Raw genomic sequence first — 27,081 nt, 5'->3', positions numbered from 1 at the left:
TGGAATATATATATTCCAAATCTCTAGATGGAAAAGAAAAAAAAAACGCAAGGAAAACCTTAGCAATTCTGCAAAAGGAAGGAAAGACAAAAGAAGGAAGGTGGGGTGGGGAAGAAGAGGAGAGGAGAGGAAGGAAAAGAAAATTAGAAAATAAAACAAGATGGTAGGAATAAAAACAAAAATTAATCACTAAAAATTCAATTTCTCTATTAAAAGATAGATACTCTAATGTTGACTTCAAGAAGTCTAACTGTAGCCTGTTTATGATAGAGTAAAATAAAGGAATGGGAAAATAAAGGAATGGAAAAAGAATACCAGACAAAACTTCCAAAAAAAAAAAATAGATGTAGTAATAACATCAGAAGAAATAAAATTCCAGGTGAAAAGCATTAAACAATACAAAGAGGGATATTTGTTATTGATAAAAGGTATAATCCACCAAGATTACAAAACAATCATAAAACTACATGGAAACATATCAAGGATACTAATGAATGATAAGGGGAAAATGAACACACACACACACACACACACACACACACACAATGGGAGACATGTAAAAACATGACAGAACAAATAGAACAAAATAAAAGAAAGGGTAAAAAAATATCTAAAAATACAACTGATAAATTTAAGTAAATTTGTAATCAATAGATGACCCAAAAAAGTACTTTGTTTTTAAGAACCCAGAAACATTCATAAAAATTGGCCAAGATTTAAGTCACAAAGGAGAATTCAATAAATTCTAAAACTTCTCTAACTTCAATACAACAAAAATTAGAAATTAACCACAAAATTGGTAGTTCCTCCAAAATCTACCCACTTAAATGTTTTGAGCCACTATTCTTTTTTTTTAAGATTTATTTATTTATTTATTTATTTATTTATTTGACAGAAAGAGAGAGAGATCACAAGTAGGCAGAGAGGCAGGCAGAGGCAGCAGAGTTTAAAGCAGGCTCCCTGCTGAGCAGAGAGCCTGATGAGGGGCTCAATCTCAGGACCCTTTTTTTGATATGATTATCTGTTTTGTGTGTGTTGAGTTTGAGGAGTTCTTTATAGATCCTGGATATCAACCTTTTGTCTGTACTGTCATTTGCAAATATCTTCTCCCATTCCATGGGTTGCCTCTTTGTTTTTTGACCGTTTCCTTTGCTGAGCAGAAGGTTTTGATCTTGATGAAGTCCCAAAAGTTCATTTTCGCTTTTGTTTCCTTTGCCTTTGGAGACATATCTTGAAAGAAGTCGCTGTGGCTGATATCGAAGAGGTTACTGCCTATGTTCTCCTCTAGGATTCTGATGGATTCGTCTCACGTTGAGGTCTTTTATCCATTTCAAGTTTATCTTTGTGTACGGTGTAAGAGAATGGTCGAGTTTCATTCTTCTACATATAGCTGTCCTGTTTTCCCAGCACCATTTATTGAAGAGACTGTCTTTTTTCCACTGTATATTTTCTCCTGTTTTGTCGAAGATTATTTGACCATAGAGTTGAGGGTCCATATCTGGGCTCTCTACTCTGTTCCACTGGTCTATATGTCTGTTTTTTTATGCCAGTACCATGCTATCTTGGTGATCACAGCTTTATAGTAAAGCTTGAAATCAGGTAACGTGATGTCACCAGTTTTATTTTTGTTTTTCAACATTTCCTTAGCAATTCGGAGTCTCTTCTGATTCCATACAAATTTTAGGATTATTTGCTCCAGGACCCTGAGATCATGACCTGAGTTGAAGGCTGAGGCTTAACCCACTGAGCCACACAGATGCCCCTTGAGTCACTGTTCTAAATAACTCACAGCTGAAGCTACATACTTCTTAGAAATTAAAGAGTTAGAGCAGTACATCTTAAATTTACAAAATGCCCCAATCAATACCAAAGAAAATTTTGAGCCAAAATTTATTTTTTATAAAATCTATAATAACCAAACTAATGAATGGAAAAAGAATAGCAAATAACCCCAAAGTATGAAAGAATATACTTACTAAAATAAGAGCAGACACTAATAAAATATAAAACAAAAATATTTATCAATAAACCCTAAAACTAAGTTCTTTGAAAAGACCAATAAATAGACAAACTCTTGTCAAAACCAATTTTTAAGAAAGGCACGTCAGGGATAAGAAAAGTCACACAATTATAGATATGGAAGAAATTTTTAGAATGATAAAATATTATGAACAAATTTATGCCAATATATGAGAAAATTTAAAAGTAGGTGATTTTATGTAGGAAAATATAAATCACAAAATTATCTTAAAAAGAATTTTTTTAATTAACCACAATTGAAACTGAAAAGATAGTCAAGGTTTTGGTCCTCAGAAAGTTCCAAGATCCAGGGGCGCCTAGATAGCACAGTTGGTTAAATGTCTGACTCTTGGTTTTGGCTCCGGTTGTGATTCAGAGTCCTGAGACCCAGTCCCATGTGAGGCTCCTGGCTCAGTGGGGAGTCTGCTTCTCCCCTGCTTCCTCTGCCCCTCCCCCTATTCCCACCACTGACACTCACAAGCACTCTCTCTCTCTAAAAATAAATAAATCTTTTTTTTTTTAATGGGCAAAAGACTTGAATAGATTTTGAATAGACATTTCTCTGAAGATACATGAATGGGCAATGAGCACATGAAAAGATGCCTAACATCACTAACCACAGGGAAATGTAAATCAAAACCAGAGTGAGCTACTACCTCATATTCATTAAGAAGGCTACTATCAAAAAACAAAACAAAACGAAATGGAAAACAAGTGTTGGCAAGGATGTGGAGCAATTGGAACCCTTATGCCCTGTTGCAGGATATAAAAAGGCATGGCCATTGTGGAAAATTGTATGATGGTTCCTCCAAAAATTAAAAATAAAATTATTATATGATCCATCAATTCCACTTCTGGGTATATATCCCAACCAAGAACAGAAGAGATATTTGTGCACCTATGTGGAAACAACCCAACTGCCCATTGATAGGTGAATAGATAAGCAGAATGTAGTATATACATACAATAAAATATTATTCAGCCTTGAAAAAGGAAGGGAATTCTACAATATGCTACAACAGGGTTGAACCTCAAGGACAGTACTAAGTGAAATAAGATAGTCACAAAAAGACAAATACTATGTGATTCCACGTATTTTAGGTACTTAGTCAAAACTGTAAACACAGAAAGTAGAATCATGGTTGCCAGTGTCTGGAATGGGGGCGGGGAGAAGAGAACAGGGACTTATTAGTTAATAGGCACAGAGTTTCAGTTTTACAAGATGAAAAAATTATGGGGCTGGATGGTGGTAATGGCTGCACAACAAGGTGAATGTATTTAATACCAGTAAATGAAACACTTAAAAACGGTTAAGATGGTTAATTCTTTGTTATGTGTATTTTACTACAATAAAAGGAAAATAAATAAAACCTCTTTTCAAAATTAATTGCCCAAGTAAACTATACAAGAGAAACTGCAGAGCTAAGAGAATTCAGCAAATCTTTTACAGATAAATATAACTTCTTAAATGTACTGCTTATAATAACAACATTTTGTTTATTTATTTCAAATAAGATACCTAGAATTAACTAACAAAAGATATACGTGGGGAACTATAAAAATTTCTTAAAAGACATTACACAAATGGAGAGATATGCCATGTTGATGGCTGGGACACTTAATGTCACCAAAATATCAAATTCTCCAAGTTAATCTATGGAATACCAGTAAGACTCTCAGTGGGATTATTCATGGAACTTGATGACCTGATTCTAACGTGTCTGTGTAAGAAAAAAGGAAAAGTGAATAGCCAAGGCAATTTTGAAGACCAACAAGCTAGAAGGACTCACTGTTTATAAGAGAGCAAGACTTAATATAAAGCTTCATGATTAGGACTGTGTGATCCCTTTGTACCAACATAGACAAATAAACCTACAGAATAGAATGAAAAGGCAACACAAGACCCACACATCTATGGAAATATAATTTATGTCAGAAAGGATATTTCAAATCAGTAGGTAAAGATGAACTTGCTCAATAAATTGATTAAGAAAATTAGTTATCTACACAGGAAAAGATAAAGCATATTTCTACCTTATATCAAGCACAAAAATACATTCCAGATTAATGCATTATTACAAAAACAAAATTTTAGGATTTTTAGAATATATAGGAGAATATCTTTATGACCTAGAATAAGGAAAGATTTCTTCAAACAAGATGGCAAAAAGCACAGTGAAATTTAAATTTTAGATTCTTCAGGGGTTCCTGGATGGCTCAGTCAGTGGGTTAAATGTCCAACTCTTGATTTCAGCTCAGGTCATGATCTCAGGGTCATGGGATCAAGCCTCCTGTTGGGCTCTGCATACAGTGGGGAGTCTGCTTGAGATCCTCTCCCTCTCCCTTTGCTCCTCCCCAAGCTAACTCTCTCTATCTCTTTCTCTCAAATAAATAAATAAATCTTTTAAAAAGTAAAATAAACTTCAGATTCATTAAAATAAATAGGCTTCACCATAAATAAGGCTGTAGACAAGCCACAGACTGAAAGAAGGTACTTGTTACGCATGTAACTGACAAATGATAATAGAAAGAATATATTTTTTTAAAAAGACCACAAATGAACAAGAAGGCAACCCAAGAGACAAACAGACTAAAATATGAACATTGCAGTTCAACAGAAGGTGAAATAAAAGTTCTTAACCCACTAACCATTTAAACACAAATTAAGACAGCAATGAAATACCATTTCACATCCATCATATGAGCAACATTTTTAAAAATTCACTAATACAAAGAGTTGACAAGTCTAAACTCATAGAATCAGAGTGTAGAAAAGGAATTGCCAGAAGCTGGATGGGGTGGGGATAGGAAGAAGTTAGTAGAAGGGCACACACATTGATCTACCAGATAAAGAAGGTCTGAAGATCTAATGTGTAACATGGTGATGATAGTTGATAACACTCTATTACATCCTTGAAATTTGCTAAAATCTGAAATGTGCTCATCAAAGAAAATAAATATGTGAAGTGATGAGTGTGTTAATTAACTAGGTGGGAGGAATCCTTGCACAATGTAGAGTTGGATCAAATCATCATGACGGACACTTTAAATATCTTCCAATTTTATTTGTCAGTTATACCTCAATAAAACAAAAAAAAAAATGTCGACAGGTCTGCAGAGCAATGGCATTTGTCCTGCACTGATGACAAAAGCATAATTCTTAGAGAAGCAGCAATAACTAGTGAAAATGAAGACATACCTACTTCACCTGGAAATTCCACTTTCTAAGCAGATATCAAGGCATGGACCTGCATGCTCATTGCAGGGTTCTTTGTAATAGCAAAAAAGGAAAGAAAAGGGAAAGCTTTAACAGGACAGCAGGTTTTTTAAAATGGTATATACAGGGCACCTGATAGCTCAGTCAGTTAAGCATCTGCTTTTGTCTCAGGTCGTGATCCCGGGGTCCTGGGATCGAGTCCCACATTAGGCTCCTGCTCAGTGAGGAGTCTGCTTCTCCCTCTGCCTCTGCTCATGCTCTTGCTCTCTCTCAAATAAATAAATAAAATCTTTTTTAAAAATTGGTATATACATAGAATATACTGCTATATGGCAGTTAAGATGAATACAACAAGAGCCGAATGGATAAATCTCCAAAACTTAATATGAATGGCAAAAAGAGGAACTTTTCAGAAAAGGTGGTTTGTTCCCATCTATGGAAAGTTTTAAAACATTCAAAACAATGCCATGTATCTTCATATTTAATGAACATTATCAGAGCATTCAGGGAATGATAACAAATTCAATTTAGTAGTTCCCTCTGGGGGAGGAGGATGGGGCAAGGGGTGAAGAAAAGATCCAGAGATATGAGATGGGCCCCACGGGTGGTGTACTCTTTCACCGCTCTCCCCTAGGTGTGCCACAGGGGAGGCATGGCAGGATATCATGCTGGCCTGCATGCCAGGGAAGAAGTGTGCCCCCGAGTCGGAGCCCAGCAACAGCACAGAAGGTGAAACACCCTGTGGCAGCAGCTTCGCGGTCTTCTACTTCATCAGCTTCTACATGCTCTGTGCCTTCCTGGTAAGCAGAGGTGGGACTAAACAGCCACAGATCATGAGTGTGCAGTTCAAGGCAGCCCAGGCCCGCTATCTATCCCTGCAGCTTGCAGTCAGAGGAACCAGCTTGGAAAGACTCAGTTAGTAGCAGTGTCCAACCACTAGAAAAGGGCACAAAGCCCTGGGCCAGAGTGAGCCCAACCAGCACCTTTCTTATCTCTTCTTGGCTCTTATCATGGTGGCAGTGTCCCAGGGGACAGAAGGGATGTGTGAGGGGGCCCAGAGGCAACCGATATGTTTTGGATACTTTGATGAGGAGTGTGAGGAAGGGTGGTGGAGAAAGCTGCCCTCTGTCCTTGGCAACCTTACCCAAAGTTTGGTATGAGGGAAACTGTACAGCCCACATGTGGGATTCATCGCACACCACTCCAAGGAGACCTGTGTCAGGTTCATAGCCAAGAGACAAAAGTTCCAGGGGCTGATATTTTAAATGGTAAATAGAGCTGGTCTTCAGAAATGTAGGCTTCTGCCATGCATGGCACTAACTGGCAAAGTGGATTTAAGTGGCAAGAAACGCTTCATATCTCTGTTCTCTGCAGATCATCAACCTCTTTGTAGCTGTCATCATGGACAACTTTGACTACCTGACAAGGGACTGGTCAATTCTTGGTCCCCATCATCTGGATGAATTTAAAAGAATCTGGGCAGAGTATGATCCTGAAGCCAAGTAAGTTCCCAGAGGGAAATATTGATTCCCAAAGCCCAGAGGACACAATGTGACCATACCCTCAGAAGAGGTTCAACACAGTTTAGCGTTGGGTAGATTGATTAGAAACACTGAATTGCACCAGACCCCAGGGTCAAGGGTCAAGGGCCAGCAATAGTAGGCCAAGCATCTTTGACTAAGTCAAAAACATATCTATTTTCAGTTGAATAGAAGGATGGGAGATCCTTGTGTCAGGAATAACTAGTAAGTATTCAAGTTAAAATGTTTAGAGTCAAGTAGATCTCAATTCTATTCCCGCCTTGGGTACAAGGATACCCTCACTGGTCCATCACATTTGGTTGACACTTAATAAATGCCTTTTGGACAGATGGTTAGATTGCCACAGCAAGTATATGTGAGAATCTCATTGCGCTACCTGAAGTTCCTTCCACCTTGAACATAGAACTGGTGGAAAATTGCTCATTAAAATCTAAACATGTATATATTGGTTTTAGAGTTTTGCCATGCAATTCTGCAATGCTGCACTGAGATTGACCAATAGGGCAATAGCTGTGGAGAGCCTAATACGTGAGTCTTGGGCTACAGGCTGAAACAATGACCCTCTGACTAATCTTTCCCTTCTGCCTTTCCTCTTTTAGGGGTCGTATCAAACACCTGGACGTAGTGACCCTGCTCCGGCGGATTCAGCCCCCACTGGGTTTTGGGAAGCTATGCCCTCACCGCGTGGCTTGCAAAGTAAGAGATAATCTGGGTTCACAGGGGAAAAAGAAAATATGAGAGGGAAGAAGCCTATTTGTCTCGTGACCTTGGTCAGGCCATTGATACTTTAAGGAAGTGAAGATAATATTTTATGTGCTAAAGAAATAGGCCTGAGCCAGATTATATTTTAAGGTTCCTTCCAACAATAAACCCTCAGATTCTATAAAAGAAAACTGAAGTGAATGCCTCATGATCCAACAAGCCACATGCCCAGTCCCATCAGGTTTTACCACCTAGTCAACCTGGAAGACTTTCAGCCAAGGATGGATAGATTAAGGGTTCTCCTCCTGGGATCAGAGAGCTATTAAAGGGTCCATGCATCAGCTTCAGGGACCTGTAAAGCCCTAAAATTGTGTACAAAATCACTGAAACACTCACAAATTGTACCAAAGAGAGGATCCATCATGTTCATCAGATTTCTAAGTGAGTCTGTGACCCTATAAAAGTTAAAGACAAGCATCTTAGACTCTTTAGACCCAACTCTTGCTCATGTGACCCTCACATGACCTTGAGAGTGAACATCCCATAAATTGTGTGCTCAGGCACCTCTCTTACCTCACTGTAATCTCAACCAGGTAGCCGTTGCTGAAGAGTACTGTTTCTACTCTATCCCCTCGTCTTTTAATTCCCACTTCCACCATTCCATACTCCCTGTTGGAATAACAGTGAGCTGAAAGGGGTTGGGGGAAGTGAGGTCAGAGAGCTGTAAAGAAGAAGTACAAATAGAAAACCTCAACTCCAGATAATCCATTCATGGGAAATAGAGAATTGAATTGTGCTCCATTTTACTCAGTTTTTTCTCACTTATATCTCCACTTTGTTCCCAAAAAAATTTTAGAAGACTTCCAAGGTTATATAAGATATGAGGAGGGGAAAAAAGCACAAGTTAAATGTAAAGTCAAAGCCCAACGGACAAAATAGCAGGGACAAGTGTGGCCTGCATGAAGTGATAGTGCATCCATCACAGCCTCCAGAGGGGCCTGGACAGGCTACCAATGTGTTCAGCTTCCCAGTGACTGCCCCCCAATTCACACTGTCCATGAGAGTCAAGAAGACCCAGTCACTCAGGAAAATTATAACTCTTCTTGGCACTATGACTAACAAGAGGACACCATGTGATCTAACAAATAACATCTTTGACCACATCTTGAGAGCAAATGCCAGAATGACTTTCATGGTGCTCTTTCTCCTAATTACTCTGCTGTGTGCTGAGGCCCCACACCGGGGCACAATGTAGCAACAGCAATTTGGGCTGGTGAGAAAGGAGGGAAAAGGGCAATTCAATCCTATCCAGTCAACAAGCTTTTGACCCAGCCTGATGCAGAGGTATGTTTTTTAATATACAGAAAAGAGGATACACTGTGCCTCCTGCAATGCAAACCTGCCATTATTGTCTCTCTTAGCAAGGCTCTGGATGAATGCTGGCTCCAGGTGGGCTCCTGGCAAGTGCCTGGCATGCCAGTAGAGAGTACATCCATATGCCTGAGTAGACATTTGAGCTGAGGAGGGTGTTGGGTGGGCTTAACATGTCTTTGTGGGAGCAAGGGTCTAATAAGGACAAATTCCATTCCTGCCTCACTGGGTGCAGAAGGGTGAGAGTGCTTATGGGAGAGCTGAAATTCTCCCCAGAAGAGGTTTTGAATACATTTTAGTGACCCATGCCTCAAACCCCTACCTGCTGCTGACACTTGCACACAAATTTGAAGGCCCCCTCCCAGCATTCTCCTGCCATGGTGGTTCTGTAGATCATTTGAGAATGGTTTGCTATAATCACCAACTTTGCCTCCTCTTAACCTCCAGCGCCTGGTCTCCATGAACATGCCTCTGAACAGTGATGGGACAGTCATGTTCAATGCTACCCTGTTCGCCCTGGTCCGGACAGCCCTGCGGATCAAAACAGAAGGTAGGGGTCATCTGAGGGCTACTGGGAGAACCATTTAGAGGATCTAGCAGACTAACCCAACAGCTGGCAAAATGCTCCCAAGATCTTCCCATTCTGGGTAGTATCAGAGCACTGGTTCAGTGGTAACCTTCACATCTAGGGATGTTGAAGAGGCCTGGCCTACTCTTGTTTCCTTTGCTCCTTGAATGGTTTTTTCGTCTCTATCATATTTACTTTGAATTCTAGCACTCCATTAATTTCTAGAAATTATTCTGGATGATATCTTGAAGTCACAGTTTATAGTTCAAAAAGCAGAAGGTGATGAGTGTTACCTAAAGCAGGGCTAAACCCCATCAAAATGGAATGTTACTGACTGTGTGGATCTCTCAAATGCTTAACTTTCTTTTTAAATTAGAACTGTCAAAAGGGGGTCATATTGGCAAATGGTGACTATGGTCAAAGTCATCACATACAATTGTACAAGCTGTGCCTGGATCAAGGTGTTCAGCGAGCCAACAGGTGTGGTTTAAGATTTCACCTGTGCTCTACTGGTTGGGCCATGCTCCCTCAGGTCCATGTTCACCTGAAGGGATGCCTTCTGGTTTGTACAAAGTTACGTTATGGGCTAGCAGCAGCCTTGGCTGAGATAATCTACTGTCTTTATAGATGATGAGTATTTCTTAACCACTGTGTGGGAAAAGCTACATAGAATGTACCTAGAAAGATGTGACTGCTCACAAACAGCTTCTAGCTTATTATAGTGTTTTATAGAATGTGATCAAAAGACCACCTGCCTCAGATTCAGCTGCTGAAGCTTGTTTAAAATGTGATAAGTCATTTATTCTCTCTCTACTTCAGCTCCTTCATTGGTAAAATAAGAAAGATAATGATGTGTAGAAATTCCGTTCAGTGAATAATCCAGCAGAGAAGTGCCTTTCTCAGTTAAATCCTTCCAGAAAATAAGAGAAACATCTAAAATGAAGGAAAACAAGAACCAGGCTAACAAGACACATGTTAAAGAATGAGCTAATCTTTAAAAAATTAAAAATAGTTCAAGTTATGCTGCCAAACTAAAGGGAAACAAAGGCTGAGGGAGGCGGTCCAAAATGTTGGCATAAGAAGACCCTGAACTCACCTCCTCCCAAGGATACACCAAATCTACACCCACATATGGAGTGATTCTTCTGGAAGAACTGAGTGCTGATTGAACAACTTCTACACAACAAAGGTTAGAGGAACCACACAGAAAATGACAGGAAAGATTAAGATATGGTAACTATGGGAAACCCTTCTCCAACAAACCAATGTGACAACCTGCAGTGAGGAAGAATACTGAGAGCCCTATACCCAAATTCACCCAACCTGGGACACAGAAAGAACAGTGACTTAAAGGGCAGCAACACTATAAGTGAAGGAAATCCATTTGTATTCACTAAATGGCAGGGGAAGGGGAACTACTGGAGTTCTCTTCAAGTTGGAGGTACCAACAAGCACCATTGTTTACATTCCCCTCCACCTTGATAGTACAGATGGGAGCAGGATCCAGGTGCTCTAGTTGGCCTGCTAGGGTTACTCCAGTGAACCATAGGCCCTTAACCTACACCAGCTCTCCCCAAGATAACCCTCGACCCATCCCTGCCCCACCTCCAACCACCCTGCCAAGGTGACCTCCAGTTTCAGTGTATTCCCAGATACCCCAGCCAGTGCCTGCTTAGGCTCAAGCCATTCCATCAGGGTCATCCAGGCATAGTGTACCCCTGGACTCCCCCAGGACACATTGGCTTCAGGTCCAGCCAGCCAGCCAAAGCTTCCAGGCACATGCAATGTACACAGGGAATATACACAATGTACACAAGACTACTCCTTAAGACTGGGAGTGGTGGTTATCCCACCTAATATGTAGATACTAACACTGAAAGTCAAACAAAATAAGGAGACAGGAGAATATGTTCTAAATGAAAGAACAAGATAAAGCCCCAGGAGGAAAAAAACCCTGATGAAATGGTGACAGGTTATTTGCCAGACAAAGTAGAGTTCAAAGTAATGGTCATAAAGGTGTTCATCAAAGTCAAAAGAAGAATGGAGGAACACAGGGAGAACTTCAACAAAGATTTAGAAAATATAAGAAAGTACCAGAGAGGACTCACAGAGCTGAAGAACACAATAATTGAATTGAAAAATACACTAGGAATCAACAGCAGATTAGATGATACAGAAGAATGGCTTAGCAATCTGGAAGACAACAGTGGAAATCACCCAGTCAGAATAGCAAAAAGAAAAAAGAATTTTTAAAATGAGAATAGTTTTGGGGCGCCTGGGTGGCTCAGTGGGTTAAGCCGCTGCCTTCGGCTCAGGTCATGATCCCAGGTCCTGGGTTCGAGCCCCGCATCGGGCTTTCTGCTCAGCGGGGAGCCTGCTTCCTCCTCTCTCTCTGCCTGCCTCTCTGCCTGCTTGTGATTTCTCTCTGTCAAATAAATAAATAAAATCTTTAAAAAAAAAAATAAAAAAAATAAAATGAGAATAGTTTTAACTTCCTTAATTTGGGGAAGGAAACAGGCATTCAAGTCCAGGAGGCACAGAGAAACCCCCTCAAAATCGACAAAAATAGGTCATCATCTCAAGATATAATAGCTTGCAAATTTCAGAGATAAAGAAAAAATCCTGAAAGCAGCTCAGGACAAAATGTTCTTAACCTACAAGAGTAGAAATATAAGGCCAGCAGCAGACCTGTCCACAGAGACCTGGCAGGCCAGAAAAGGCTGGCATGATATATTCATTGTACTAAATGGGAAAATAGGCAGCCAAGAACAGCTGTTATTCAGAATAGAGGAGAGATAAAAGCTGTCATTCAGAATAGAAGGAGAGATGAAGAATGCCCAGGACAAACAAAAGCTAAAGGAATTTGTGAACACTAAACCAGCCCTGCAGGAACTATTAAAGGGGATCCTTTGAATGAAGAGAGAGACCAAACTAACAAGACCAGAGAGGAACAGAGACAATCTACAGAAACAGTGACTTTACAGGTAATACAATGGCATTAAATTCAGATCTTCCAATAATTACTCTGAATGTAAATGGACCAAGTGCTCCAATCAAAAAACATAGGGTGTCAGATTGGATTTAAAAAAAAAAAAAAAAGACCCATTGATATGCTGTCTATAGGAAATTCATTCTAGACCAAAAGACACCTCCAGATTGAAAGTGAGAGGGTAGAGGACCATTTATCATGCTAATGGACATCTAAAGAAAGCTAGAGTAGCAATCCTTATATCACACAAATTAGATTTTAAACCAAGACTGTAATAAGAGATGAAGAAGGACATTCTATCATAATAAAAAGGGTCTATCCAACAAAAAGATCTAACAATTGTAAATATTTATGCCCTTAACTTGGGAACAGCCAATTATATAAACCAATTAATGACAAAATTAAGGAAATACATTGATAATAATACAGTAATAGCAGGGGACTTAACACCCCACTCACAACAATAGATCATCTAAGCAGAAGATCAACAAAGAAACAAGGGCTTTGAATGACACACTGGAACAGATGGACTTCACAGATATATACAAAGCAATCCATCTTAAAGCAACAGAATACACATTCTTCTCAAGTGCACACGGCACATTCTCCAGATGAGATCACATAATAGGTCACAAATCAGATCTCATGTGGTACAAAAAGACTGAGATTATACCATGCATATTTTCAGACCACAGTACTTTAAAACTTGAACTCAATCACAAGAAAAAGTTTGGAAGGAACACAAATACATGGAGGCTAAAGAGCATCCTACTAAAGAATGAATGGGCCAATCAGGAATTTAAAGAAGTATTTTTTAAAATACATGGAAGCAAATAAGAGTGAAAACATGACAGTTTAGAACCTTTGGGATGCAACAAAGGTAGTCCTAAGATGGAAGTATATAGCAAGAAACAAGAAACAAGAAAAGTCTCAAATACACAACCTAACTTTACACCTAAAGGAATTGGAAAAAGAACAGCAAATAAAGCCTAAATCCAGCAGGAGAAGAGAAACAATAAACAGTAGGGCAGAAATCAATAATATAGAAATTAAAAAAAAAAACACAGTTGAGCAGATCAATGAAACTAGGAGCTGGTTCTTTGAAAGACTTAATAAGATTGATAACCCCCTAGCCAGATGTATCAAAAAAGAAAAGAGGAAGGACCCAAATAAATAAAATCATGAATGAACAAGGAGAGATCACAACCAACACTGAAGAAATACAAACAACTATAAGAGAATATTATGAGCAATTATATGCCAACAAATTAGGCAATGTGGAAGAAAGGGATGCATTCCTTGAAACATATAAATTACTGAAAATGAAACAGGAAGAATGAGAAACCTGAACAGGCCCATAACCAGCAAAGAAATTGAATCAGTAGTTAAAAATCTAACAAAAAAGAGTCCAGAGTCAGATGGCCTCCCAGCAGAATTCCAACAAACATTTAAAGAATTAATACCTATTCTTCTGAAGCCATTTCAAAAAAACAGATATGGAAATAAAACTTCCAAACTTATTCTATGAGGCCAGCATTATCTTGATCCCCAAACCAGGCAAAGACCCCACCAAAAGGGAGAACTACAGACCAATATCCCTGATGAAAATGGATGCAAAACTTCTCACCAAGATATTAGCCAATAGGATCCAACAGTACATCAAAGGGATTATTCACCATGACCAAGAGGGATTTGTTCCTGGGCCACAAGGATGGTTCAACATTCATAAATCAATGTGACACACCATGTTAATAAAAGAAAGAACAGAACCACATGATTCTCTTAATCAATGCCGAAAAAGCATTTGACAAAACGCAGCATCCTTTCTTGATAATAAAAAAAAAAAAAAAAAAAAAAAAAAAAAAAACCCACAACTGTTTGCAGTTTAGGGATAGAGGGAACATACCTCAATATCACAAAAGCCATATACAAAAAACCCACAGCAAATATCATCTCAATGGGGAAAAACTTAATGTTTTCCCCCTAAAGTTAGGAACACAACAGGAATGTCCACTCTCACATGGTACTGGAATCAGCCCTCAGCTGATCAGACGACAAAAAGCAATCAGACAACAAAAAGAAATAAAGGACATCCGAGTCAGCAAAAGACATCAAACTTTCACTCTTTGCAGATGACATGATACTCTACTTAGAAAACCCAAAGACTCTACCCAAAAATTACTAGAACTGATACAGGAATTCAACAAAGTGGCAGGATATGAAGTCAATGCACAGAAATCAGTTGCATTTCTATACACTAACAATGAAGCAAAAGAAAGAGAAATCGAGGAATTAGTCCCATTTACAATTGCACCAAAAACAATAAGATACCTAGGAGTAAACCTAAACAAAGAGGTAAGGGATTGGTACTCTGAAGACTACACAGCACTTATGAAAGAAATTGAGGAAGACACAAAGAAATGAAAAAAAACATCCCATGCTCATGGATTAGAAGAATAAATATTGTTAAAATGTCTATACTACCCAAAACAATCCACACATTCAATGCAATCCCTATCAAAATACCATCAGCATTTTTCATAGAACTGGAACAAACAATCTTAAATTTTGTGTGGAACCAAAAGAGACCCTGAATAGCCAAAGGAATGTTGAAAAGGAAAACCGAAGCTGGAGGCATCACAATTCCAGACTTCAAGCCCTATTACAAAGCTGTAATCATCAAGACAGTATGGTACTGGCACAAAAACAGATACACAGATCCATGGAAGAGAATAAAGAACCCTCAACTCTGTGGTCAACTTATCTTCAACAAAGGAGGTAAGAATATCCAGTGTAAAAAAGACAGTCTCTTCAACAAATGCTTTTGGGAAAATTGGACAACCACATGCAAAAGAATGAAACTGGATCACTTTCTTACACCATACACCAAAAAAAAAAAAACCTCAAAATGAATGAAAGACCTAAATGTGAGACAGGAATCCATCAAAACCCTAGAGGAGAACACAGACAGCAACCTCTTTGACTTTGGCTGCAGCAACTTCTTGCTAGCCACATCTCCAAAGGCAAGAGAAACCAAAGCAAAAATGAACTATTGAGACTTCATCAAGATAAAAAGCTTCTACACAGCAAAGGTAACAATCAACAAAACTAAAAGCCTACAGAATGAGAGAAGATATTTGCAACTGACATATTAGATAAAGGGCTAGTATCCAAAATCTATAAAGAACTTATCAAACTCTACACCCAAAAAATTGAAAATCCAGTCAAGAAATAGGCAGAAGAGGCATTTATCCAAAGAAGACATATAAATGGCCAACGGGCACATGAAAAAATGCTCAAAATCATTCATCATCAGAGAAATACAAATCAACCACAATGAGATACCACCTCACATCAGTCAGAATGAACAACTCAGGAAACAACAGATGTTGGCTAGGATGTGGAGAAAGGGGAACCCTCTTGCACTGCTGGTGGGAATGCAAACTGGTGCAGCCACTCTGGAAAACAGTATGGAGGTTCCCTAAAAAGTTAAAATAGAACTACCCTATGACCCAGCAATTACACTACTAGGTATTTATCCAAAAGATACAAACATAGTGATTCAGAGGGGCACATGCACCCCAGTGTTTATAGCAGCGATGTCCACAATAGCCAAGCAATAGAAAGAGCCCAGATGTCCATCAACAAATAAATAGATAAAGAAGATGTGGTAGATAGATAGATAGAGGTAGATATAGATATATTGGAATATTACTGAGCCATCAAAAAGAATGAACTCTTGCAATTTGCAGTGATAGGGATGGAACATCAGGGTATTATGCTAAGCAAAATACGTCAGTCAGAGAAAGACAAATACCATATGATTTTGCTCATATGTGGAATTTAAGAAACAAAACAGATGAACATAGGGGAAGGAAAGAAAAATAAAGTAAGACAAAAATAGAGAGAGATACAAACCATAAGAGACTCTTAATCATAGGAAACAAATTAAGGGTTGCTGGAGGGGAAGGAGGTTGGGGGTGTGGGATAACTGGGTGATGAGCATTAAGGAGGTCACTGGAAGTAATCTGGTGAATCACTAAATTCTACCTCTGGATCTAATAATACAATATATGTTAATAAAAAATGAGAATAGTTTTAAGAACTTCTAGAACAACATCAGATACACAAACATTCACATTATAGTAGTTCCAGAAGGAGTAGGGAAGCTTATTTGAAGTTATTTGAACTTATTTGAAGAAATAATGGCTGAAAATTTCCCTAAGCTGGGGAAACAGACATCCAGGTCCAGGAAGCACAAAAAGCCCTAAACAAGATGAACCCAAAAAACCCACACCAAGGAATTTTATAATTAAATTGTCAAAAGTTAAAGACAAAGGGAGAATTTTTAAAGTAGCAAGAGAAAAACAGCTTGTTAAGGACAAAGGAACTGCCATAAGAGTATCAGCATATTTTTCAGCATAAATTTTTCATGGCAGAAGTAAGTGGAATAATATATTCAAAGTACTGAAAGAGAAAACTGCCAACCAAGAAATCTCTACCTGGCAAGGTTATCATTCAGAACTGGAGGAGAGATAGTTTCCTAGGCAAGCAAAAGTTAAAGGAATTTATCACCACTAAACCAACCTTACCAGAAATATTAAATGACCTTCTTTAAGCAAAAAAGAAAAACCTATAACTGGATATAAGAAAATATATGAAAGAAAAATACTTGTTGGTAAAGGAAAATATATAGGAAATGTGGTAAATCAGCCACCTAAAAAATAGTATGAGGATTAGAAGACAAAAATAGTAATTTAACTATAACTATAGTAAGTAGTTAAGGAATACACAAAATTAAAACATGTCAGGGGCGCCTGAGTGACTCAGTTGGTTAAGTGTCTAACTTTTGATTTTGGCTCAGGTCATGACCTCACAGTCGTGAGATCAAGTCCCACTTCAGGGCTCCACACTTAGCAAAGAATCTGCTTAAGATTCTCTTTCTCCCTCTTCCTCTGTCCCTCTCCCGACTTTCTCTTTTCTCTCTCTCTCTCTCTCTCTCTCTCTCTCTGTCTCCCTCTCAAATGAACAAATAAATCTTTTTTTTTTTAATTAAAAAATATAAGATATCAAATAGGATGTTAGAAATATAAAATGTTGGGGTGGGGAGTAAAAAATGTAGTGCTTTTAGAATGTGTTCAAAACAAATGACCATTAGCTTAAAATAGACTGCTATGTATATAGGTCAATATATATGAACCTCATGGTAACCATAAACCAAAACTTACAATAGATAAAAAATAAAGAGAAAGGGACTCAAACAAAACTAAAGAAAACCATCAAACACAAATGAACAGACTGAGAGAAGAAAAACAAAGCAGAAGAATTGCCATAACAACCAGAAAACAGCTGACCAAGTGACAATAAGTACATACCTATTAATAATTACATTAAATATAAATGGACCAAGTGCTCCAATCAGAAGACATAGGGTGGCTGTATAGATTTTTTTTAAAAGAACCATTTATATACTACCTTTAAGAGACTCAAATCAGATGTAAAGCCACACAGAGACTGAAAATGAATAGATGGGAATATGATATTCCACGGAAATGAAAACAAAAAGGAAGTTGGTGAAGTAATACTCACATGAGACTAAATAAACTTTAAAACAAAGACTATAACAAAAGACAAAGAAGAGCATTACATAATGATAAAGTGTTCACTCCAAGAAGAGATATAACATTTGTCAATATTCATGCTTCCAACATAAGAACATTTAAAAATATAAAGAAAATATTAATAGACACAAAGGGAGAAATTGACAGTAATACAATAATAGTAGGGAACTTTAATATTTCCCTTAACCAATGGATAAATCATCCACAGATTCAATAAGGAAATACTAGCCTTAAATGACACATTTGGCCAGAAGAACTTAATAGATATATATGAACATTTCATCCAAAACAACAGAATACACATTCTATTCAAGTGCACGTGGAACATTTTCCAGGATACTTAGGCCACAAAACAATTATTAATAAATTAATAAATTCAAGAAGACTGATATCATATCAAGCATCTTTTCTAACCACAATGTTGTGAAACTGGAAATTAATTACAAGAAGAAAACTGGAAAACACACAACGTGTGGAAAATGAACAATATGTTACCAAATAACCAGTGGGTAAACAAAGAAATCAAAGAGGAAATGTTTTTAAAATACCTTGAGACAAAAGAAAATAGAGACACAACTTTCCAAAATCAGTGGGATGTAACAAAAGCAGTTCTAAGAAGGAAGTTCATAATGATACAGGCCTACCTCAAGAAACAAGAAAAATCCCAAATAAACCCTTGCATTCGGAGACATGTCTTGAAAGAATTTGCTATGGCTGTTGTCGAAGAGGTTACTGCCTATGTACTACTCTAGGATTTTGATGGATTCCTGTCTTACATTGAAGTCCATTTTGAGTTTATCTTTGTGTACAGTGTAAGAGAATGGTCGAGTTTCATTCTTCTTTATATAGTTGTTCAATGTTCCCAACACCATTTATTGAAGAGACTGTCTTTTTTCCATTGGATATTTTTTCCTGCTTTGTCAAAGATTAGTTGACCATAAAGCTGAAGGTCCATATCTGGGCTCTATATTCTGTCCTATTGGCTGCAGGGGCACATGTGCGAACTGGGAGCAGCTGGCAGTTTTAAAAGCAAAAAGGGCAGAGATGTGCCTGGACCTGGAAGCAAGGGCTCGAGTGCTGTTGTGGGGCACACAACTGAGGATGCTGCAGTTTTTAGCAGCACAGATAAAAACGGAGTCAGTGTAGTCTGGAGGGCTCACTGGAGAACAGACTGCAATCTCTCTGTTCTGAGACAGAAGTTTAGATATGGTCACTTCTGCTCTGACTCTTGGGAGAGACACGGAAAACCACCAGGGAAAGCCCCCAGAGGAGAAAAAAGCCCAAAAAAACTGGTTTTCACTGAGCCCATCCCCACCACACACAGAGAGCAGGGCAACTCTGCCCAAACAGTATTGCCTGAGTAACAGCGCAACAGGCTCCTCCCCCAGAAGACAGGCTGGAAGAACAAGAGGCCGACAACCCTAAGGTCCCTATAAAACAGGAGAATCTTGCTTCAGTTGTGGTCAATAACCTAGACTCTGTATATTTCTTCAACCACCCTCAATAGAATGACTAAAAGGAGGAACCCACAACACAGGAAAAATTCAGAGACCATGACCTTGGCCACAGAACTAATGGATATGGATATAATAAGCAAGATGTCAGAAATAGACTTCAGGGTAACAGTTATGCAGACAATAGCTAGGATGAAGGAAACCACTAATGGCAGCATAGATTCTCTAAGGGCAGAAATGAGAGCTGATCTGGCAGAACTTAAAAATGCTATCAATGAGATTCAATCTAATCTAGATACTCTAACAGCTAGGGTAAATGAGGCAGAAGAATGAATTAGTGATCTAGAAGACAAACTGATAGAAAAGAAGGAACAGGAGGAGGCCTGGAACAAACAGCTTAAAATGCATGAAAACAGAATTAGAGAAATAAATGGCACCATGAAACATTCCAATGTCAGAATTATTGGGATCCCTGGTGGGGAGGTGGTAGAGAGAGAGAGAACTGGAAGAGATAGTTGAGCAAATCATAGCTGAGAACTTCCCTAATCTGGGGAATAAAACAAGCATTTGTGTCATAGAGGCAGAGAGGACCCTTCCCAAGGTCAAGGAGAACAGACTGACACCCAGGCATGTAATAGTAAAACTCGCAAATCTTAAAACCAAGGAAATCATCTTAAGGGCAGTTAGGGGGAAGAGATTCCTTACATACAGAGGGAGGAACATCAGAGTAATGTCAGACCTGTCCACAGAGACCTGGCAAGCCAGAAAGGGCTGGTAAGACATATTCAGGGTACTAAATGAGAAGAACATGCAGCCAAGAATACTTTATCCGACAAGGCTCTTGTTTAGAATGGATGGAGAGATAAAGAGCTTCCAAGACTTGCAAAAACTGAAAGAATATGTGCCCACTAAGCCAGCCCTGCAAGAAATATTAAGTGGAGTTCTATAAAAGGAAAAAGACCCCAAGAGTGATATAGAACAGAAATTTACAGAGAAAATCTATGGAAACAAGGACTTCACAGGTGATATGATGACAATAAAATCATATCTTTCAATAATCACTATCAACAGCCTGAGTGCTCCCATAAAACAGCACAGGGTTGCAGATTGTATAAAAAGACAGGACCCATCCATATTCTGTCTACAGGAGATTCATTTTGAACCTAAAGATACATCCAGACTAAAAGTGAAAGGATGGAGACCAATTTTCATGCCAACAGACCTCAAAAGAAAGCTGCAGTAGCAATTCTCTTAGCAGACAAATTAGATTTTAAGCTAAAGACTGTACTTAGAGATACAGAAGGACACTATACCATTATTTTTTGTATATATTTTTTAATTTTTTAAATTTCTTTTCAGTGTACCAGAATTCATTGTTTATGTACCACACCCAGTGTTCCATGCAATACATGCCCTCCATAATAGCCACCACCAGGCTCACCCAATTTCAGACCAATATCCCTGATGAATATGGATGCTAAGATTCTCAACAAGATCCTAGCTAATAGGATCCAACAATCCATTTAAAAGATTATCCACCATGACCAGGTGGGATTTATCCCTGGGTTGCAAGTGTGGTTCAACATTCACAAATCAATCAATGCAATAGAACAAATCAATAAGAGAAGAGAGAAGAACCACATGGTCATCTCAATTGATGCGGAAAAAGCTTTTGACAAAATCTAGCATCCATTCCTCATTAAAATGCTTCAAAGTATAGGGATAGAGGGAACATTCCTCAACTTCATCAAATCTATCTATGAAAAACCCACAGCAAATATCATCCTCAATGGAAAAAAGCTGACAGCCTTCCATTTGAGATCAGGAACACGACAAGGATGCCCACTCTCACCAATCTTGTTCAACATGGTATTAGAAGTCCTAGCAACAGCAATCAAAGAGAAATAAAAGGTATTCAAATTGGCAATGAAGAAGTCAGACTCTCTCTCTTCACAGATGACATGATACTTTCTATGGAAAACCCAAAAGACTCCACCCCCAAACTAATAGAACTCATACAGCAATTCAGTAATGTGGCAGGATACAAAGTCAATGTATACTATATCATTCTTAAAGGGTCTATCCAAGAAGAGGATCTACAATTTACAATTGTAAATATCTATACCCCAACATGGAAGCAGCCAACTACATAAACCAACTGTTAACCAAAATAAAGAGACATATTCATAATAATATGTTAATTATAGGAGATCTCAACCCTCCCACTCTCAGCAACAGACAGATCATCTAAGCAGAAAATCAACAAAGAAACAGAGCTTTGAATGACACACTGGACCAGATAAACTATATATATATATAGTATATGTGTATATATATATATACATACACACACACACACACACACACACACATATATATATTTTTTATCTGGTTCAGTGTGTCTTTTATATATGTGTGTGTGTGTGTGTGTGTGTGTGTGTATACACAGAGAATATTCTACCGTAAAACAACAGACTACTTATTCTTCTTGAGCACACATGGAACTTTCTCAAGAATAGACCACATACTGGGTCACAAATCAGGTCTCAACTGATACCAAAAGACTGAAATTATTCCATGCATATTCTCAGACCACGGTGCTTTGAAACTGGAGCTCAATCACAAGAAAAAGTTTGGAAGAAATTCAAACACTTGGCAGCTAAAGACCATCCTGCACAAGAATGTTTGGGTCAACCAGAAAATCAAAGAAGAACTTAAATAATTCAAGTGAACAAAAACACTTCCGTCCAAAACCTATGGGATACAGCAAAGATGTTCCTGAGGGGGAAGTACATAGCCATCCAAGCCTCACTCAAAAAAATAGAAAAATTCCAACTACCTTTACACCTTAAAGAAGTAAAGAATCAACAACAAATTAACCCTAAGCCATGCATGAGGAATGAAATAATTAAGATTAGAGCAGAGAATTAGAAACCAAAAATACAGTAGAACACAACAACAAAACTGGAAGCTGATTCTTTGAAAGAATTAATAAGATCTATGAACCACTGGCCAGATTATCCAAAAGAAAAGAGAAAGGACCCAAATTAATAAAATTATGAATGAAAGAGGAGATATCATAACACCAAGGAAATAGACACAATCATCAGAAATTTTTATCAACAGCTATATGCCAATAAGTAACCTAGAAGAAATGAATGCATGCCTAGAAACCTATTCTGTTCCTTTGATCTATGTGTCTGTTTTTGTGCCAGTACCGTGGCACAGCTTTGTAATATAGCTTGAAATTAGGCAGTGTGATGCCCCCAGCTTTGTTTTTCTTTTTCCACTTTTGGGACTTCATCAAGACAAAAAGGTTCTGCACAGCAAAGGAAACAATAAAACAAAGAGGCAACCCACAGAATGGGAGAAGATATTTGCAAATGACACTACAGATAAAGGGCTGGTATCCAAGATCTATAAAGAACTTCTCAAACTCAACACCCCCCCCCAAAAAATCAAGTCAAAATATGGACAGAAGACATGAACAGACACTTCTCCAAAGAAGACATATGAATGGCTAACAGACACATGAATAAATGTTCAAGATCATTAGCCATCAAGGAAATTCAAATCAAAACCATATTGAGATACCACCTTACACCCAGTTAGAATGGCAAAACTTGGCAAGGCAAGAAACAACAGATGTTGGAGAGGATGTGGGGAAAGGGAAACCCTCTTACATTATTGATGGGAATGCAAGCTGGTAGAGTCACTTTGGAAAACAGTGTGGAGTTTCCTCAAAAATTTAAAAATGGAGCTACCCTATGATCCAACAATTACACTACTGGGTATTTACCCCAAAGATACAGATATAGTGAAAGGAAGGAGAACATGCAACCCAATGTTTATAGCAGCAATGTACACAATAGCCAAACTGTGGAAGGAGCTGAGATGCCCTTCCACAGATGAATGAATAAAGAAGATGTGGTCCACATAAACAATGGAATATTACTCAGCCACCAGAAAGTATGAGTACCCACCATTTGCACTGACATGGATAGAACTGGAGGAGATTATGCTAAGTGAAATAAGTCAAGCAGAGAAAGACAATTATCATATGGCTTCACTTATATATGGAACATAAGGAATAGCATGGAGGACATTAGGCGAAGGAAAGGAAAAATGAAGGAGGTGGGAATCAGAGAGGGAGATGAACCATGAGAAACTATGGACTCTGGGAAAGAAACTGAGGGTTTCATAAGGGAGGTGGGGGTGGTGGGGATGAGTTCGCCCAGTGATGGGTATTAAGGAAGACATGTATTGCATGGAGCACTGGATGTTATATGCAAACAATGAATCATGGAACACTACATCAAAAACTAATAATGTACTGTATGGTGACTAACATAACATAATATAATAAAATAAAATAAAACATGGAGGAAGAAATTTTTAAAATCCCAAATAAACCATCTGATTCTATACCTAAAGTAACTTAAAAAAGAGGAACAAAGCCCAACATTAGTAAAGGGAAGGAAATAATAAAGACCAGAGTGGAAATAAATGAAATAGAGATTGTGGGGGGGGGGGAGAAGAAGAAGAAGAGATCATAAAAGTAAGAGCTTTTTCTTTTTTTTTTAAGATTTTTAAAAATTTATTTGTCAGAGAGTACAAGCAGGGGGAGCAACAAGCAGAGAGAGAAGCAGGCTCCCCACTGAGCAGGAAGCCTGACGCAGGATTTGATCCCAGGGACCTGTGATCATAACCTGAGCCGAAGGTAGACACTTAACTGACTGTGCTACCCAGGCATCCCAAGAGCTGGTTCTTGGAAAAGTTCAATGAAATCAACAGCCAAACTCAAGACAAAAAGGGAGAGGACCCAAATAAATATAATCAGAAATGAAGGAAAAGTTACAACATACACCACAGAAATACAAAGGCTAAGACATTACTACAATTATACACCAACAAATTGGAAAACTTAAAAGAAATGGATAAATTCCTAGAAATACATAATCTTCCAAGGCTGAAACACACACACACACAAATAGAAAATCTGAATAGACCAATTACAAGTAATAAAATTGAAACAGTGATTTTTAAACTCCAAAACAACAGAAGTCCAGGACCAGACGGCTTCATGGCTTAATTCTACCAAACATTTAGAGAAGAGTTAGTACCTATTCTCAAATTATTCCAAAAGACTGAAGAGGAAGGAAGTCTTCCAAACTTATTTTACAAGGTCACATTACCCTGTTACCAAAACCAACGATACCACAAGAAAGAAAATTACAGACCAATATATCTGATAATATAGATGTAAAAATCCTAACAAAATATTAGCAAAAAAAAATTCAATGATACATTAAAAGGATCATACACAACAATCAAGTGAAATTTATTCCAGAGATGCAAGGATGGTTCCACATCCACAAATTAATCAGTGTGATACCTCACATTAACAAAACAAAGGATAAAAATCATATGATCATCTTAATAGGTGCAGAAAAAGCATCTGACAAAATTTCAACGTTCGTTTATGATAAAAAAAAAAAACTCAACAAAGTAGGTATAGAAGGAATGTATCTCAACATAATAAAGGCCATATATGACAAGCCCACAGCTAACATCATACTCAACAGTGAAAAGCTTTCAGCATTTCCTGTAGGATCAGGAATAAGACAAGTATGTCCACTCTCAGCACTTTTATTCAACATAGTATCAGAAATCCTAGCCATGGCAATTACGCAAGAAAAAGAAATAAAATTCATCCAAATTGGACAGGAAAAAGTAACACTGGATAGGAAAAAGACATATTTGCAGATGACATACTATATAGAGAAAATCCTGTATAGAGAAAACCCTAAAGACTCCACCAAAATCTGTTAGAACTAATAAATGAATCCAGCAAAGTCACTGGATACAAAATTAACATACAGAGATCAGTGTTTCTATACACTAATAACTATAAGAAAAAGAAAGTAAAAAAATAATTTCATTTATAATTGCATCAAAAATAATGAAATACCTATGAGTAAATTTAACCAAAGATGTGAAAGAACTGTACTCTGAATACAGCTTAAACTGTTAAAACTTAAAGTAAAAAGGCACCTGGGTGGCTCAGTCGGTTAAGTGTCTGTCTTCAGCTCAGGTTAGGATCTCAGCATCCTGGGATCAAGCCTCACATCAGGCTCCCTGCTCAGCAAGGAGTCTGCTTCTCCCTCTCCCTTTGTACCTCCCCTTGCTTGTGTGCTCTCTCCCTGCATCTCAAATAGATAAATAAAATCTTTATTAAAAAAGACATTGATGAAAGAAATTGAAGACATGAATAAATGGAAAGATATTTTGTGATCATGGATTAGAAGAATTAATATTTTAAATGTCCATACTACCAAAACAATCTACAGATTCAGTGTAATCTCTATCAAAATACCAATGACATTTTTAACAGAACTACAACTCAAAATGTGTATGGAACCACCAAAAAAATTCAAAAGCCAGAGCAATCTTGAAAAAGAACAAAACTGGAGGTATCATGCTCCATGATTTCAAACTATACTACAAAGCTATATTAATCAAAACAGTATGGTACTGGCATGAACACAGACACATAGATCAATGGAACACACTACAGAACCCAAGAAAAGACCCACACATATAGAGTCAATTAACCTGTGACAAAAGAGGCAAGAATATACAATGAGGAAGTCTCTTCAATAAATAGTGTTGGGGACATTGGACAGTTACCTGCAAAAGAACAAAACCGGACCACTATCTTACACCATATGCAAAAATACACAAAAATTAAATGTACTGAAGACTTGAATGTAAGACTTGAAACCATAAAACTCCTAGGAGAAAATATAGGCAGTAAGTTTTTTGACATCGGTCTTAGCAATATTTTTAGACCAGTCTCTGCAGGCAAGGACAAAAAGCTAAAATAAACAAATGAGATTACATCAAACTAAAGTTTCACACAGTGAAGGAAACCAACATAATGAAAAGACAACTTACTAAATGGGAGAAGGGTTGGTAGGGTTTGTTCCTCCAAGGAAAAAGCTGTTCTGTGCTTCTGGTGGGGCCCAGCTGTGCTTGGCATTCCTTGGCCATAGTGATATCACTCCAGTCTCTGCCTCCATCTTCACATGGCCTTCTTCCCTTGTGTGTCTCTGTGCGTCTTCTCCTCTTCTTATGCAGACACCAGTAGTATGGGATGTAGGGCCCACTCTAATAAATCTTAACTGATAACATCTGCAAAGACCCTACATGCTAAGGCCACATGCTAAGGTTCCATGTGGACAGGAATTTGGTGGGAACACTTTTCGACTCACTACAGAAGATAAACACATTTGAGCATTACTTTAATTAGGACTCTTTCATTGCATATGTCAGAAACCACTAACTACCTTAACCAGGAAGGGAATTTAACCATGCAGAATTGCCTCCATAACTCGATTGCCCAGGATCATCCTCTGGTGCCAGGTACTGTTTGGATCCGACAGGCGACTCAGGAGTCCATCACTCTCCCTCTATTGCCACCTCTGCTTCCTTCTGTTGGGATCCTCTCCAGTGTGGCCACAGGGCAGATTTCACCTCAGTCTAAAACCAGAGCTCTCAACCGTACTGCTTGCCCTGTGTAGTAGCAGTAAACACCCC

The 27,081-nt window shown here is 38.2% G+C and overlaps 1 protein-coding gene across 17 annotated transcripts in view; it reads left to right on the top strand.

Moving 5' to 3' along the window:
* LOC111159674 (calcium voltage-gated channel subunit alpha1 C) overlaps positions 1 to 27,081 on the top strand; it is a 621,933-nt gene that overhangs the window by 576,407 nt on the left and 18,445 nt on the right. For all 17 annotated transcript variants that reach the window (XM_022522246.1, XM_022522244.1, XM_022522241.1 and 14 more), the window contains 4 exons: positions 5,871 to 6,036; positions 6,611 to 6,738; positions 7,377 to 7,473; positions 9,298 to 9,400. In XM_022522246.1, the coding sequence (XP_022377954.1) occupies positions 5,871 to 6,036; positions 6,611 to 6,738; positions 7,377 to 7,473; positions 9,298 to 9,400 (494 nt within the window). The remainder of the gene's footprint in view (positions 1 to 5,870; positions 6,037 to 6,610; positions 6,739 to 7,376; positions 7,474 to 9,297; positions 9,401 to 27,081) is intronic.

The sequence above is a fragment of the Enhydra lutris genome, unplaced genomic scaffold (genome assembly GCF_002288905.1).
Source record: "Enhydra lutris kenyoni isolate GAN:26980312 unplaced genomic scaffold, ASM228890v2 scaffoldscaffold69, whole genome shotgun sequence".
In the NCBI taxonomy this organism is placed as follows: domain Eukaryota; kingdom Metazoa; phylum Chordata; class Mammalia; order Carnivora; family Mustelidae; genus Enhydra; species Enhydra lutris.
Note: the sequence above shows the minus strand (reverse complement) of the source record. Positions and strands in the feature narration are given on the sequence as shown.